At 40.1% G+C, this 18,780-nt stretch overlaps 1 protein-coding gene across 1 annotated transcript in view; it reads left to right on the forward strand.

The window, feature by feature from the left end:
* The window catches only part of LOC139452327 (alpha-catenin-like protein hmp-1), a 57,020-nt gene that overhangs the window by 20,776 nt on the left and 17,464 nt on the right, over positions 1 to 18,780 (forward strand). The window contains exons 10-16 of the mRNA XM_071233763.1: positions 5,318 to 5,426; positions 11,015 to 11,224; positions 11,732 to 11,929; positions 12,768 to 12,971; positions 15,383 to 15,592; positions 16,691 to 16,871; positions 17,500 to 17,632. Coding sequence (XP_071089864.1) covers positions 5,318 to 5,426; positions 11,015 to 11,224; positions 11,732 to 11,929; positions 12,768 to 12,971; positions 15,383 to 15,592; positions 16,691 to 16,871; positions 17,500 to 17,632 — 1,245 coding nt within the window. The remainder of the gene's footprint in view (positions 1 to 5,317; positions 5,427 to 11,014; positions 11,225 to 11,731; positions 11,930 to 12,767; positions 12,972 to 15,382; positions 15,593 to 16,690; positions 16,872 to 17,499; positions 17,633 to 18,780) is intronic.

Consider the following 18,780-nt stretch of genomic DNA (forward strand, 5'->3'; position numbering starts at 1 on the left):
AAGATTTCATTAAGTAGTCATCATATCATCTATATGTTTACCACCTATGTAAAATGAGTGAATGAATGAGTAATATGACATCTCACAGTCAGCAATACTCCAACTTCATCTTGGGACCCATGAAGATCTGGGTTTGAATAGATATTCAGCAACCCATGCTTGTTGTAAGAGGCGACTAACGGGATCGGGTGGTCAGGCTTGCTGACTTGGTTGTTGGATATCATTGTATCCTAATTGCGTGGATCAATGCTCATGATGTCAATCACTTGATTGTCTGGTCCAGACTTCATTATTTACAAACTGCCGTCACATAGCTGGAATATTGCTGAGTGCAGCGTTAAGCAACAAACAAACAGTTTAACAACAAACAAACAAGCAACATCACAGCTAAGGTACCCAAATAAACCTGAGCCAGACAAACCAATGGTTGATAGCGTGAGCCATGTTCGCCCTCATCGGGGCCCTGTTTCACAAAGTGGCAGTAGTGTTACGACTATTTCATTGAGTACACTTTACCATTGACTTACGATACTCGTAGCACTACAACAGTTTTGTGAAAGGAGCACAGGGTACGATGACACACAATCGGCCATGTAACGGAGTCTGGTTCCCTAAGCATGGTAAGGGGACCTAGTCAGCCCTGATAGCCCCAGGGTGATGTAGGCTGGAGAAGTTATCATATGTAAGACCACATCATTTGAAGTAGTTATATTTCTACCAGATTTTTAATCATAGAATGTGTGTTCTTTTAACTTTTGGCTAAATGCATCAATAATCCCCACCACCTGAAGGGATGATGTATATCCTGCCGGGGTCCATGCAAGTAGAAAAGGTCCTGCGATCTACAGCCCGTTTTTGTATGGTGTTGTTTGGGGATGGTGTATTATGCTAGGTGTTCTCAACTAGTTTTAAATCAAATCTGTGATATTCTAGTTATTTCACTGTCCATCGATGACACGTTTTATTGAGTCTAAAACATGTGTATTATATAAAATGCTAACTTCTCATCACGATATGGCTGAAATACAGCTGATGTGACGATAAGTTTTAACTCACTCACTCACTCACTCACTCACTCACTCACTCACTCACTCACTCACAGGTAACTTTCAGTGCTATCGGCTTCCACTCACCTCGTTAATTGTGGATAAGATGATTATGACGTCCTGACAGCGGGAGTCAGCTTCTTGCGTGTCAGTAGACATTGTGTGCTGGCATGTCTCTGATCAATACCATAGGAAGTGTCCAGAACAAGCACCTGTTTTCTCCATATCATTTCTGTCTCTAGTGCTGTGGGTCTCTTTCTGCCAACTACTATAAGTTGCTTTAACTTCATATCTCCGTTTTGCAACAATTTTGTAACTCTTGCCTTTCACTATCATAATTCTTTTATTTTCCTCAAAACCATGACCATTAGAGTTATCATTTTTGTTAGCGTGTGGTATTCTTATTCATGCAATAATCATCCTTGAAACAGGAAAAATTGATATCAGAGTTGATGAGGTATGACTTCTAGGATCCATATGTCCTTGGTGCTAATTGAAACTACCAAAAGCACACGTGTTCCGTGAAATTAATTGATGATTCATCAAACTTCATTCATTTGTCTCGTTTTCTTCATCACTCTGTGGCACAATGATCACGCCAAGAAATCCCCTTTTTTTCACCATATCCATCGTTATAAGACAGATTAGTCTAACTTCCCTTTCCAGAAATATGACCATACACGTCAGAAACTCAACATTTGCAGCCAACCAAGATATACTTTCATGCTGTATCAATAAAAGAATGTAAAGTTTCCGAAAAGGGTAACCCTGGTAACCAGTCCTGTTGAGGTGTTACCAGTCTCAGTACATTTCTAACACTATGTGAGAAATATCCACAATTTCAACAGACATGCTTCATGACACACATACCATGTGATGAAACAAGATCACAGATTCACAAGTTCCACAGAGATGGGCTGGTCCTGTTAGGGTGGCCCTGGTACCGTTCATGATATACTTCTGAAGAATCTGGCCATTCTCTTCTCACTTTTGACCTATTGTTGCTGTGTATGATGGTTAGCGTGCCCTATCATCTTCCAGCTCTTGTCATCCCTAAGAGGATAATGAGATAAGAGGGTTACACCTGGCTCAACTTTCAGATGTAATACCTCACTCCAGGTAAAATGTGCACGCATCGCTTTCAGGGAAAACAAAGTTGCCATTTGTCATGGAAACTGAATGTTGTCTTTTTGTGGAAATTCTGTTCAAGACCGATTTATTTGAACAGAATGAAATTCATCTCAAAGAGACATTTCTTACAGAAATACCATTTTTTATCTTTTTGCAAGTTCTGAAATACTGCCACAAAGGAAATTTACATGAATTTTTGTAAACTAAAATAAATATAGAGGGAGAGAGCACAAGTATATAGGCACTTTTTTGTTTACCTGGATGACATTAATTACAAGTTAATAATACCTGTACAGGTAGATCTGTTTCCAGGGGAAACCAGATGGCACATAACTGGCTGGCCGACAAGCTGGATAACTAACTACACATCCTGCACATAGTATAGGAAATCAGATGGATCTTAATTATCAATTAGAATCTACTTACTCCAACAATTTAATTGGTTATTTTGATCAGTTAATGACATTTGATTAATTTTCCCTAAATGTACCGTATTTACTGAAATAAATACTCCAAGATGTAAAAAAAATTGGGACGGGGTGGGGGTGAGCACTTATCAAAACCATACACGAATTAAATTTGATTTCAGAGATCAGTTTGTAGTGAACTTTCTAAGATGAGACTTAAATGTTTTCGATAATAATAGTTACAAGAGAATTATATTGCCTGTGTATTTTCTGTGCAAATCTGTAATATGCAAATGTAGGGGTAGTTTATAAAGATTAGCCAAGATTAGCGCTCTGTCATAATATGTCAAATATTATCCAACCATCTGTACTATTGGCCTCATAGCCAGACTATACGAAATAAATTCTGTTCTGTTCTGTTCTGTTCTGTTCTGTTTATAAAGATTACTTACATATTGGTCTATAAGTTCTGGGGCAGTTATTTGAGCTTGGTGCTTAATACGATGAATACGGTTTGCCATATGAAAGTATGGCACAATGCCTGTTTTCATCACAATTTAATATGAAACAAATCATCATTCTCAGAATATACTGTCAGGTTGTTGATTAAGGCTAATGAGGTTAATTTGGTTGTAAATTTTCTCCATCACCATGGACTTCCCCAATCAAGATCAGGGTTAGATTTGGTCTTCAGCTACCCATGCTGAGGGTAAGAGGTGACTACCGGGATTGGGTGGTCAGGCTCACTGACTTGGTTGATGCATGTCATCGTATCCCAATTGCGTGGATTGATGCTCATGATGTCAATCACTGGATTGTCTGGTATTTACAGATCACCATCATACAGCTGGAATATTACAAACATTTTGGCCGTCTCTGCCAGTGAAGCTGTTGTATAACTGAAATACTGTTTAGGTTCTAACTATGAAATAATGATTAAAACAGTGTTAAACCCAACTCACTCACCCTTGAGTTGATTTCCATTAAAGGTAGTATATGCTTTGGAAAGAAACAGTAATGGTCAAACTTATCTTGATCCATTTCACGTGAAGTTTTGTTGCTGTACTTTGTATCATATTTATTCCATTAAAAACCCCACTGTGGCTTGAAATGTAGTACATTGTTTTTCAGTGATTCTGGTATAGTGAGGTTGGTAGTTTTACGCAAAACTACAATGATTGATATATTTTCACAGATTCATAGTATTGAGATTGTTGATAATAATAGTTTTTTGTGAAAAATTGATTCACAAAATAGATACTGGTTTTATCTGCAAAGACATTTACATGATTTAAACAGTAATACCAGACATACGAGACAGGATAAACTAGCATCCTATCTTATTGTACCAGTTAAACTTTGTATCCATTTTACAGGTTTTAATTTTTCAATTAAATAATTATTTGTTTAATTTTAGAAATACATGATGAGTGGGAGTTGTTTATGGTACAATAAAACACTGCAGGGAGAATAAACCATGAGGGGCATTTATTGTACGATAAATAACAACCACGAGTTGTTTATTTCTTATGTGAAATATCAACATGTACAGCCCATTTAAGGATTTCGATAAAATGTACAAGGTTTAGAAATATTTACCCAAATTTTAATAATGATGACTCCCTGAATAGAATCTGACCATGGACATATCGGACAAGTCCATTTTATGAACAGGTGGGTTAAGTTTGGTATTTCCGGCATTTTCTCACAATCCTCACAATCCTCATGTCGATAACCTGTACCTTTTCTCCTCATACCGATTGTCATATCTCTCCCACTTTTGGAAACAATCGTTCGTCCACTGCGTTTATCTGCACAGCCCAGCTACAGCTATGAGGAACAACATACCAGACATTTCACACTCAAAAATAACGTCGTCCAACATATGATGTCATTACGTTGCGAGCACATATTCGAATCTCCAGAAATGACATCATGGTAGAACAATGTTTTACCGTGAAATAAACCACACTTCGTTGTTCATTTTTCTTTGCAATTTATCGCGTAGCTATCATATTTATAGTTACAGCACCCAGTAGACATGGTGTACACTGTATGTTGCATTTAGGAGTCATTGTGTAGCTAACTTGTGGTGAAATCAATGCTTATACCACGTCAGACTTGGGTTTGATTCCCCACAAGAGTGATGTATGTGAAGCTAAGTCTTCTTGTCCCCTGATATGTAGTTTGCTAAAAGTATACTTCTTTGCTCATTCTGTGTTTGAATTTAATCATTGTTAATTACAGATCTTGTTCAGGATGTTTCCGTTGAGGGAATAAAATCTATTTTGAAAATATGCATATTATGAGATTGGTGTTAATCGAGTGGAGTCATGATCACTGATTTGTCTGGTCCAGACTTGTTGTTAAAGGCTGCACTAAGCAGTATTCCAGATATATGATGGCAGTCTGTAAATAATCAAGTCTCGATCAGACAATCCAGTGATTGACATCATGAGAATCAATCCATGCAAATGGAATCCGATGACATGCATCAACCAAGTCAGCGAGCCTGACCACCCGATCCCGTTAGTCGCCTCTTACAACAAGCATAGTCACCTTTTACAGCAAGCATGGGTTGCTGAAGACCTATTCTACCTCAGATCTTCATGGGTGTGATTATTTACACGCTGCTATCATGTAACTGGAATATTGCTGAATGAATCTTTTAACAACAAACAATCCACTAGTTTGACACAAATAATCATCAGACGAGTAACTTGTTTATTTCAGAACAATGCGAGTCCAAGTGTGAAGGACCTGGTGGCAGACTTCAGCGACCACGCAGACAGCATCTACCAGGTGGCCAGCCTCGCTGCAGCCAGCTCCTCCGACAGTAAACGTAAGTAGGCCACATCTATCATACCGGCAGCTGTCATTCAGATCAGGGCAACGTTGATCAGCTATCGTAGATAAGCCACATCTATGCAGATATCTGTGCAGTTTCATCCCTTGACTGTGCCAGGATTTGATGATCCTCGGTTTGAATCTTGGATACCTAATGATTATGATCCTGTCAGCACCATGCATTTTTACTTTGGGCTTATGATTAACTCCCACAATAATCTGACAGCGGAAAAGATTTTTGAAAGTTTTGGCATAATTTTAATATCAGTTCATTGATATCAAACATTTACATAAATGTTCACTGTTGGTTCCTTTTTTTTTAAAGATGTTTTTGAAAATCATTGTTTATTTAAAAAAATGTATATATAATTCATGTTTTTTCAATTTCTACTGTAAATAAATTATATAAAATGCCCATAAATTTGTCAAGTGCCGTTTGATTTTGCAAGTGATCCAAATCAGATTATGTTGACCTGTTTGGCCAGGTCACAGCGTGCCTTCATTCATGTTCAGTGTCACAATCAGATAATATCACTGTCACAGATCAGACATCATGTCCAGATGTATAGATAACACATGTAGGCTACAGAAGAGATTTGTAGGTTATAGTTGCATGCCAGTATCCGTGGAATATATATATAATACTAAACAAGCCAACTGGTAATACCAGTTTTATGAAACGCATGAATAGTTCTTGTATCTGACGAGCGAAAAGCAAGTTTCATAAAATTGGCATTACATGGGAGCGAGTTAAGTATTTGGTATTTATGACTTGCTGTTTTTCATTTTTTTCAGTTTCTCTGTCGTGTGTAAATAGGCAGAGATCCACAGCATAATCCAATTGAGTTTATCAGAATAATACAACTTCAAACACATTAAAAGATGATACTTATTGCTCTAATAACCATACAACAGCCCACCTTTAGAATTCAGGGGACCATTCCACAAAGTTATGGTAGCGCAAGGTGATCATAACTCCCAAACTTTAACATAAACTTACAACTGTGTGATACGATCGTCTTGCGGAAAGGAGCCCAGCACCACAAAGTTTACAAACATGTCACAGTACTCTATGACTTAAGATACACTGGCAAAACAATGCCATGTGACGTCAACCATGCAACAGGTTTGCTAGGGTCATCGAGTGTGCATATTCCTTTCAGAGAACTATCATCTCTACAGGCAAAGTTGTTGAATGAGCCTAGCGATGTTGGGAGTTTTAAATATTTGTTAGTGAAACTAGTTCCCCCTGTACATAAGCATGTGCTTTCGTATTACTCACTGTGTAATACCAGCTTATTATCGGGTGCTCTCCGTCCATCTTTCCATCATGTTTCGTTTCCAGAGCAGAAGTCAAAAACCATGAGAGATATCTTAACCAAACTTTGCACATAGATAAGTCTAGAGGTGAACTGGAGCCTTTTGATAGTTTGAGGGGTTTGTTTTAAATTTATTTTTTAAATTTCCATGGCAACGACTTTGACATAGACTGAAAATGGCGGTAGTGCTCCACACAGCCAGACTTGTCATATTGGAAAGGAATATAAGTATTTCATGCTACTCCATGGGCGAGTAATATTAGAGTGTTTGAGGGGGCATGGTGGCCCAGTGGGCAAAGGTTCCAATATTCACTTGTAGAGTTACATCCTAGGATTCACTTATCGTTGGTTCAAATTACAGATTCAGCAGGATTAGAATCCTTGTGTTGCCAGGACCATACACTTGTTCATGGGTTTCACTGAAGTGGTAAATGTATTAAGAAATATAACTTTCAGCTTTCCTCCGATATCAAGATGACACACTGAGATAAAAATGCAATAATGTTCGTGACTTAAAACCTGAACGCTCTCTGATCAGGAGTCTTGGGCACGGGTGGCCCAGTTGTCTAAGGCGCCGCGATTCGCTGTGCAGAGTTGCGTCCCTTGGGCACGCCAGAAACCAATGATTGTGGGTTCGAATCCCGGTTCGCCCCGACTATGTTTCTAGGTGTGTCAGCACCATACCCTTGCTCATGGGTTTCACCGAAGTGGTAAACGTTGGAGACCTGCATCACTTCGGGCTTTCCTCCCACATCAAGCTGACATGCCGCCATATAACTGGAAAACTGTTAAATGCTTGTATATTTGTGGCTCAGATATATCAGTCAGCTTCATAGGTCAATGGTGAATTGTTTGATAGGCATTACTTAGAAGTTGGCGGATGACAAAGTAGACACAATTTATGAATAATAACTTCTTATTACTGTTAAGGTGACTTTTCGGTATAGATCCTTATACTGTTGTCAAGCAAGGCTATTTCATACTATCCACCTGCTGTGAACTCATTAAGCAATAATCACCCCATATATGTATACTTAATCCTGTTTAAATGGCTTCGTGTCATATTTGTTTCCTCATCATGTGTTCTCTGTCCATCAGGTTGTTACAGTGTTATCCTTCTGTTGTCATTACTTAACCTAGTCATGTTACTCTCTCTTGTATGCAATTGTTGTTACTGTTAATGGGGCGGTCAGGTAGCCTAGTGGTTAAAGCGTTCGCTCGTCATGCCAAAGACCAAGGTTCGATTCCCGACATGGATACAATGTGTGAAGTCCATTTCTGGTGTCCCCCGCCGTGATATTGCTCGAATATTGCTAAAAGCGGCGTAAAACCGTATTCACTCACTGTTACTGTCGATCCTCCACCTACCCTATATATTCTGTACCATGTTCATTATTGCTTGACAACGGTATAAGGCTCTATACCCAAATGTCGCCTTTACAGTAAATACATAAGTTGTTATCCATAATGTGTACAGAAAGGTCATCAGTCCTTCAATACAGCGGTGACCTACTGACCGAATACTCCCATGTGCTGACATGGATGACATTATCTTGATAGGAGTTCAATATCTGGACGAAGGTCAACTGATGTTACCCAGGTCGGCATCTGTGTCATGGTGTCTATGTTCCGATATCGGTCACGCGGTTCAATTCTCCATATGAGTACAATGTGGGAATCCCATTTCTGGGGTCCCCTGCCGTGATATTCCCGGAATATTGCTAAATGCGTCGGAAAACAATATTCACTCACTCAAAAACAATGATTTTTGCATTGCAATTGTGTTTGATCTTGTTGATCATGTGCTCTTGAATTCTCTCAAAATGGATATTTGCGTCTGTTACGTCTCCTTATGATGACATCATATTTAGTGAGATTTTTCATATTCATACAGAAAAAATTTGAATATTAAAGGGGCACTGATCTAACGCAATTCCCCGGACTGGTTGCTGCCTTTGTTATTGTTTTTTCCCCCGTGAGTACCCGGATGATACGCAACGCAACTGAGCGTGACCAGAGACTGGGCTACCGTCTGCAAGGACAGCTAAATGAACTTGGAGGCTGGAGGCAATATTTGTTTTACGCATTTTTGCATAAACAGTGATTGGTTAACTGTGATCTATAAAGATTTCGACAAAGGGCGCATGTTAATTCATTTCTTCGGCCTAAACAAAGAGACAAAAAGAACGGCCCAGCTCATCGGATGTCGTCATTTGGAAATACCCCAGATGGTTATAGTTTAATACTAAAAAAAGTATCCATGCAGTGAAAGAATTTTCTGGTTTTGGATTGCGTCGATAATACGATTACTACTCCCTTGTTGTCATCCACGTTTTCTCGTATAACCCTACACTTGTGTATTTGTCGTCATTCACTTGATGCTCAGTTAATGAATTTATTACAGGTACAATTAGTGGTAGCACCACTTAGATTACCTGACAAAGGTTCCCATTTGGCATTTATTGTGTCTGGGGTAATTATTCAATCTAAATCCAGGTTGGAAGTGAGGTGAAATGTGTGTTATGTAATATGCACGTGGCAGCCAAGCAAGAGATGAATGATCAGTTCATTTACTTTTTTTGTATATCAACGGATCGTTCCTGGTCATCATAGGATTAACAGAAAATACGTTGATTGATTAATCACTGTTATCTTGCACAGTGGATATGTCAAAAGTGAGTGTTTACATGTCTAGGTTTACTAAAACAAAGGGAATACACTCATATCATGGCGTGAAGTGCCGATGTTAAAACAACATACTTTGTTCAAAGGGATAACTGATAATACGTTGATTGATTGATCATTGTTATCTGTCACTCAATGGAACCGTGGACGTTATGAAAATAGTTGTCACGTGGGCTTTCTCAGCCGACCCTTGAAGACTTGACACCTATGAGAAACACCTGAAACAATCCAAGTGATCAGTTGAGAAACGAACACGGTTATAATATCCCGAAACGATATATATTTTTTAAAATATTTGATTGTTACAGAGACACGTGACATCGAATAAGTTTCTTTGTACAGCTGCAGACGAGTGGGATATTGTTCCTTTGTGTGGATATTCACGGATACATTCCTTGAACAAGGAAGCTGCCTAAAATTTATACACATAAATTTGGTGGGTTGTAATTATGGTACTGTATTTGCATTTTGTTTTCCTTCATTTGAACCGATTCGTTCTTGTTTCTCTATGTCTTGGTTGGGAAATTCTTCAATGCGCGATAGACGTTGTTTTCTCCGGTCTTTTCCTTTGTAAGCGTGTATATATTACCGTCAAATTTGATTCTCTCAGGCAATTTATAAAATGTGTAAATATTTCAGCCATTTTGACTAAGAAATCTATCCGGATTGATTAAGACGAACAAAAGGGCCTACAAACATCACAACAGATTATTATGTAGGATTAGAAGCCAAACAACATAAACATGTACTTTTCAACGAAATGTTTTTCAGTCACTTTGTAAAATATTTAGACGTTTAATAAATATGTTACACATTTTGACTGTAAAAAAATATACACACTATAAAAAAGCAATGCTTAGGTGAAATATTTACTTCGTGTTGCAAGTAAAAATAGTGTAAACGAAAATCGCAAAATTACTAAGCAAGTGACTTATCAAAACTTCGTCACCATTACCGATGCTACCCCCAAAGATACCTACATTTCCTTATTATCTCGAAAACTGTATTTCATTTTGTTGATCAATGTGACCATACGCCCTTATTACTACCGGTATCCATAAACGTGACTAATGCGCTTACGAAAGGCGCAGCAGAGGTTGCGAACAAGTCTAGATTTCTGCTATACATCCGGGTACTCACTGGGAAAAAACAATAACAAAGGCAACAACCAGTCCCGGGGAATTGCGTTAGATCAGTGCCCCTTTAATTCTGACAACTTTTCTTCAGTGGCTGTGAGTTACAGGGGGGGAGGGGGTGAAATGATACATCGGTTACCGGTGCATCCCTAGTTTTCATGTGACGATGCTGTACACAATGTTTGTTTTTTTGTATCGATAAAAGACAAAACCCTTGCTAAAACCAATTACTCACTACTAGTTTCATGACCTCAGTATTTTTGTGAGTCAAATATCACAAAATGTGTTGAAATTAGGGTCACGTTCACTACTGAAAATAGCCGCTACGAACATGTGTCTACAGCTAGCTTTTCCTTTTGAACCTGCTTTGAAATATTTAGAGTAAGAAGTTTCATTTGATGTAAATATGCGTATCGCATATTGATTGTTTTTCTCGGCTACAGGTGTGAGGGTGATCCGTGCCTGCGTGTACCATCTTGAGAAAGTTGACCCCAACATTGTACCATCAATCAAGGCAGTTGCCAGGCATCCAACAAACATGGCCGCCCTGAGAAACTTAAAGTTATTGGTGAAGGGCTGGAAGGAAGAGTTATCTGCTCTTGTAGAGGTTCTGGATGAAATGGTCGACCCGGAGTTGTTTATAGAAGTTTCAGGTATTTCCATGGATCATTATGACACATACAGACTTTTTTAAGATGGATCTTAACTTTACTGTACCATTGTGAGCAGCTTCTGATGTACATCGTCCATGAATAAATGGGACCCCTGAAGATCCGGTGTAGAATAGGTCTTCAGCAACCCATGCTTGTCGTAAAAGGCGACTATGCTTGTCAGAAGAGGCGACTAACGGGATCAGATGGTCAGGCTTGCTGACTTGGTTGAGGCATGTCTCCGTATCCCAATTGCGTGGATTGATACTCATGATGTCATTCACTGAATTGTCTGGTCCAGACTCGATTATTTACAGACCGCCGTGATATAGCTGGTATATTGCTGAGTGCAGCGTTAAACAACAAACCAACCAACCTTGAATAAATGGAGATTTGCAGCTTATTCAAGTGAACTTCACTCAACTCACATCTTTGTCAAATATTTCCACTTAAATCAAACAAATCAAAGAATGGTAACCTCACACGCTGATGTCTTTTCTGCCAATCAAGAGTTGAAGATAGGTGAGGACATATCTGCCGTGCGCGGGTTTCTCCTCCAGGCGGACCATGAGGGCAGCACCGTGGGCATATCCTGCGTGTTCCGCCGCACCAGGCGTGTCATACAGATAGCCCAGGCGGTGGTGGACCACAGCACGGACGCCATCTACAGGAACGGCCTGCTCGTCTTTGTCAGAAAGCTTCAACAAGGTGGGTATGTTTTGGGCAACTTGGCTATGGCCAAACAGAAGACTACGGTTATAACAAACTCAAAGGAACCACTGATTTTAGTCCGTTATAACTGTAGTTTGTTATAAGCTCATATGCAGCATGTATACAGCAAATGGCCAGGACCCCCCAAAACAGTTGTACTTGTTGTATTTTATTTCTTGGATCACAGACACATCACACACCCAAAAATGTTTTGTGATTACTCAGTGAAAAGATCCACAAGTGGATCAACATGAGGGTTGGAAACTCAATATGATGTTCATGTTTCGCCAGATTGATCAGTCATAACTGATTTTGTTCACAGTAAATCTTGGTCAGTCCTTTGTCTTGATACACTGACTGCTGAAGTCGACTGTCAGATGTGTTGGAAATATGAAAGTAAAACAGATTATATTTATTATCCCCTGCCCCAAAGTGGAAGGGGATGTAGGAATGGGTGCTGTCCATCCATCATGATTCATTTTCGGAATTAAAAAAATATGAGAGATATCTTAATTTAAATTTAAATTTAATCTTAAATTTATTTTTCGAGTTTTCATAGCAATGACTTTGACTTACACTGAAAATGGCGGTAATGCTCGTTTCCAAAGCAGATCTTGAAAACCGTACAATATTTGTTGCCTTACACACAACTAGACATGTCATATTGGCGGAGGATATGAGTAGTCATGCTTGTTTAAGACTTTAATAACACTAAAGGTATAGGTGAGACTAAAATGTGCCTCATGTGTACTAGTAAAAAAGATTACGGAAACCTGATTCTTTCAAATTAATTACTATAGTTCATCTGTCATGGCAAATGTTTTGGTCCAATCAGCTGAGTCCATCACCAAAGAGGCCCTGAGGTACCTGCAGCGAGACGTCCACAACGAGCGTCTGCAGGAGACCTTCGTGAAGCACCTGCTCCTGCTGAAGGGGTTTGTGGGGCAGGTGAAGGAGGGCCTGTCAGCCGACAACCACCCAGACATAACCAGTCCCGACCGGATGAAGGTGTACAAGAAGAAGAGGCTCAGGCTGTCAGGTAGGAGCGGGTGGAGGGGAATCGTGTTGTCATGGTGATGGAGTTGTCATGGTAATGGTGTTGTCATGGTGATGGAGTTGGCATGGTGATAGTGTTGTCATGGTGATGGAGTTGTCATAGTAATGGAGTTGTCATGGTAATGGAGTTGGCATGGTGATGGAGTAGGCATGGTGTTTGAACTGTTATGGTTCACCGGGCATTGGTCGTGGTTATTGAGTGATCATGTTCTTGGATTGTCATGAATATTGATTTGTCATGGTTACTGAGTTGTCATGGGTATTGAATTGTCATGGTTACATGGTCACAGTTGATGACTACTCATTGTTCTAGTATCATGTGTTTTAGTGTCATGCACTGGTTAGGACAAAAACAGAGCCCTATTTGAAAAAAACAGATTTAAGCGCTGTGACTGTCTCTGGCCAGTGATGAAGTATGTGAGTTAAGAGACCCTGCACTGACATAATATGGCTTTTTGAAATTACAAATCTTAAGTTTGAACTCCTTCCCAGCACCAGTGACATTGTTCCAAACTCAGTTGAACATTAGGACAGTGTGTTAAATTAACTACTGACAATAGCAATAGTGTGAGACAAGTCTGAGCATCAGTTAAGAGGTAGAGCATCCGCCCGGAGAGTGGAAGGTCCAGGGTTCAATCCCTGGCCGCGTTATACCAAAAGAAGTGAAAAGATGGTACTTGGTGTTGCCCTGTCTGGCGCTCGGCATTAAGGTGGGAAAACAAAAACGTTAAACCCCATTTCACCTCACCTGAAAAAGTAACAAAATCCAGAAATGGACTTTTGAAGTCCCAGCAGGTAGAAGTCCCAGCAAGTAGAAGTCCCAGCAAGTAGAAGTCCCAGCAAGTAGAAGACCCAGCAAGTAGAAGACCCAGCAAGTAGAAGTCCCAGCAGGTAGAAGTCCCAGCAAGTAGAAGTCCCAGCAAGTAGAAGTCCCAGCAGGTAGAAGTCCCAGCAAGTAGAAGTCCCAGCAGGTAGAAGTCCCAGCAAGTAGAAGTCCCAGCAGGTAGAAGTCCCAGCAAGTAGAAGTCCCAGCAAGTAGAAGACCCAGCAAGTAGAAGTCCCAGCAGGTAGAAGTCCCAGCAAGTAGAAGTCCCAGCAAGTAGAAGTTCCACAAACTGATAATGCTTCCAGGTGTCGAAGACAAGATTGACTTAACTTTTTCTTACTGTTATGCCATCACTGTTGTTGATGACTTGCTTGATAAAGGTTCTGGCATCTGTACTGAAACATCGCATGGAAAGAATATGAGAAAAATAAGAAGTTGGAATCCATGAGTCATAAGCCTTCATTGTTGCTGCAGGTTTTAAATTGCCACTGGTACGCAACCTGCCCAGTTATTGACTGACATGCAATCAGTGTTGCAGCACCACAGGGTTTAACTCAGTATTATGCATGGTACAGTAAGCACTTACGGTGTGGCATTGATTTGTGTGTCTTGGACATATTCCATGGAATTGTCAAGTACTGCTGTAAGTCTAAATCAAGGCACAAAGGTTATTGCTGCAACTACCCAAAACCTATGTTACATTGTCGAGAGCAGTGTTCGTATCATGATACTAGTCACACACATAGTCAATCAATCAATCAGTCATTCCTGACATTTTATGGTGATTACTCAATCAATCAATCAATCAGTCTTTTAGAGTGTGTGTTCAATCAATCATGGCCTTTTTGAGTGTTTGTTAAATCAATCAGTCAATCAATCACAGTCTTTTAGAGTGTGTGTTCAATCAATCAATCAATCATGGCCTTTTAGAGTGCTTGTATGTATGTGTGTGGACAGATCACCTTGCAGAATTTCTGCTTTTGTCAACTTGGTTCACAATAGTGCTTAAACAATACAACATTAAAACAATACAACAATACAACGTAATGCTGTATTCCAAAGATGGTATTATTACTTCTTTCTGATTGTTCGTGTTAGATGTATAGTGTCTGTGTGAAAAGTCATCATAGAGATGTTACTATGTCACACAAATATATACACCCACAACATTATGTTGGTCAGCTGACAATAAGAGGCTGACATGGACAAAACCCAGCTGAGGATTTCTAGAAGTTGGTTGAGTAGTTCAGTGTCAGCCTTCTATGGGGATAGTCCATGTTTGATTCCCACATGTGCACAAGAAGATCATTTATGATTGCCTTAATCAATGCAGGCTTATGACCTGAAATAAATGTCATGCTATAGCTAACTCTACCACACAAACACACACGCACGCACACACACGCACACACACTCACACTCACACTCACTCACACTCACACGCACTGGATTGTGCCGACTGCTGTCATTTAGCTGGAACACTGCTGAGTACAGCGTCAAACAAAACCAAAAAAATCATCAAGGATGTCATGGTAACTGAATTAAGATAATTTTCATATTTGTTTCAGGCTCCAAAATCAACAAGCCCCCCAGCAAAAGGCACAGTCATTCACACCAACAACCAACTAGTTACCGTCCATCCTCAAAGTCTGGCCTTGACCTTGCCTCTAGGTCAACCAATCAGAAGCAGGCATCAAAAACAACAAAACTTGATGTCTCACCTGGCAAAGACCGTCAACAAAAACCAGCAGTATCTTCTGACGAGACACCTGCTTCAGGTAACAAGCCATCCTCCATTAGTGGAACAGTTGGACACAATGGCAAGTTCCTATGGATGTTGCTTGGATGAATGTGTAACGAGTACAATTTTTAGATGGAGTAAATGCCTTGGGTAGCCCTGTTGTCTAAGGTGCTATATTTCAATAAGCCAAGCTGTGACCCTTAGCTGGAAGGATCTGCCAGTCATGGGTTCAGATCCCAAATTTAAACGGATTGTGATCCTTGGTCTGTCAGCACCATTCCTGTGGTTGTCAAATTTACAAAAGTGGTAAATGTTTAAGATATACTTAACTTCCAACTGACACAGACAAAGCTGATATACTGTTAAAAAACGTGTTAAACCCAACTCACTCATTTACTGAACACTGTGTGTCATATATATACAGTCAAATGCCATTGTGTCGAAGTTAAGGGACCTAGTGCTTCCAGTTATCCTAGATTCAAAACAACCGATAATGATGAATAAAGGAGGAATACACAGGGACCAAGCTTTTACTGCAAGACAAGCGTCAGTTTGACACATCAAAGTTCGACTCAGCAGTGTGTGACTGTACAAAGTGGTATGGAAGCTGTATGGGAGATTGCATAGCATTATTGTGTCCATGTACTGAAATATATTTTGATTAGATTGTTAAGACTAAATTTTTCTACCTTGCACTAGTATAGCAAAAAGGCGACAGTACAAACCTGTATGATATCAAGTTATTGGTACACAATAACATCCTTAATTACAATGTAAATAAACATAGAGACATGTCTGGATTTCTTGGATGATAACAAGTATTTTCTTTGTTGTTTAACGCCACACTAAGCAATATTCCAGCTATATGACAGCGGTCTGTAAGTCATCAAATCTGGACCAGACAATCCAGTGACTGACCACTCAGTAAGTCTTCATGACTTGTGTTTCTGATGTTATCAGTGGAACCTGCTGTGTGTTGCATGTAGCCTTGGAGTATCCGATACAGACGACCAGTGAATGCTATACTTGCATCTTACAAGAAGTCGCCCACCGCCTGTCTGCTTGTTTAGGTGGTCAGTAAGTCTTCAAGACTTGTGTTTCTGATATTATCAGTGAAACCTGCTGTGGTTTGCAGGTAGCCTTGGAGTAAAGATGTCTGACATTCGCCTGGTAGCGAAGCAGTTTGTGTCTGCTGCTGTGGCCGGAGATAAGCAGCGGGTCAATGTGCTGACCTCTGACCTCCTTGCCTGGACCAATCACATTTTAGATGCCTCACAAAGCCTGACCAATCATTGCACAGAGCTTGAACACAAAGAGTGAGTGTTAATTACCTTGGTTACACTGATGACATGTTTAAACATTGACAGTGGTCAAAATAGAGCTAAAATTAGTCCTTTCAGGTTTTTTACTTAAAGAAAAGACACAAACCTCCTAAAAAAAACCTTTCCAAACATTTTTCACATACTTAGCCCAAGGAGAGAGAGAGAGAGAATACAAAAGTTGTTCCGCTGTTTTGACATCACAGTGCATATCCTTGATACACCCATATGATGCCTGTGTTGATAAGGTGAGCTATAAACATAGTATGAAGTCATAGTGCAATCTAACATCCTGACATTGTATATCCATATATATATATACAGATACCTTTTGGTATGACAGACAAGAAATCTGAAATGTCTTCTTTTTCCCCTCACAATTATTAACCAGGAAATAGAAAGTGCGGCCTAAGTATTGAAAAAAAGGGGTTAAAAAAAGGGTTCCCAAAATTTGAAATTTGAATTTGTGACCTTAGCTGTTGCCCTGATACCATTGCATGAAGCCTTGATTGTGTGTTGTTACCTTAATAATGGGTTTGTCTTTGCTTGTTGCCACATTCTCAGTCCATCGTGTTGTGGAGGTTTTGTTGATATACATTAAAACATCGTGATCTGGTGTCCACAGAGAGATGCAGAGCCTGTGTAGAGAGCTTGATCAGCTCACACCAGAGACTATCAACAAGGCCAAGTACGTCGTGGTGGGGGACATCAGCGAGGTGGCCAATCTGCAGCACACAGCTGATGCCTGGGCTGATAAGGTGAGCTATTTACTTGACTCCTTAGCCATGATACACACAGCTGATGCCTAGCCTGATAAGGTGAGCTATGTACTTGGCTCCTTTGACCTAGTCACAAAGCTGATGCCTGGGCTGATAAGGTGAGCTATATACTAGGTTCCATAGCCCTGTTACCCCCAGCTGATACCAAGCCTGTTAAGGTGAGCTATATACTAGGTTCCATAGCCCTGATACACCCTGATGATGCCTGGGCTGATAAGGTGAGCTATATACTAGGTTCCATAGCCCGGTTACCCCCAGCTGATACCAAGCCTGTTAAGGTGAGCTATATACTAGGTTCCATAGCCCTGATACACCCTGATGATGCCTGGGCTGATAAGGTGAGCTATATACTAGGTTCCATAGCCCTGTTACCCCCAGCTGATACCAAGCCTGTTAAGGTGAGCTATATACTAGGTTCCATAGCCCTGATACACCCTGATGATGCCTGGGCTGATAAGGTGAGCTATGTACTATGTTTCTTAGCTTGATACACACAGTGATAGTAGGACTGGTGTAAGGCTGTGTAAAATAGGTTACAGCAGTAACTTTGTTTAAGCAGCCTATGCTTGGTTCCTCTGTTCTACTGTTGTAGCTCAGTATTGTTGGCAGGAGTGGCCAAGGGTATTTTGGTCCGTTATGACTGACTGATTACTTGTGTAATTAGTACTTGTTCTTTTCAACGCAAACATACACAGACAACTGCCTTCAACATGTGAGAGGTGACTAACGGGATCGGTCTTGCTGACCTGGTTGATGCATGTAATTGTATCCCAATTGCTTGGATCGGTGCTCATGATGTCAATCACTTGATTGTCTTTTCCAGACTTGATTATTTACAGGCCACTGTCATAGAGCTGGAATATTGCTGAATGCAGCGTTAAACAACAAACAAACAAAACAGCCTTCAACATGCATATTATATGATAAGGTGAGCTACAACTAGAACTGTATTAAAGCAAAATTATGATATGAAAGAAGAGCTGCATCATGATGACTAACATTCACTAAAACAACTGCCTTCAACATGCGGGGGGCACGGGTGGCCCAGTCGTCTAAGGCGCCGCAATTCGCTGTGCAGAGTTGCGTCCCTTGGACATGCCAGAAACCTATGATTGTGGGTTCGAATC

This window comes from Haliotis cracherodii, unplaced genomic scaffold (genome assembly GCF_022045235.1).
Source record: "Haliotis cracherodii isolate W230 unplaced genomic scaffold, xgHalCrac1.p SCAF_9, whole genome shotgun sequence".
NCBI classification, from domain to species: domain Eukaryota; kingdom Metazoa; phylum Mollusca; class Gastropoda; order Lepetellida; family Haliotidae; genus Haliotis; species Haliotis cracherodii.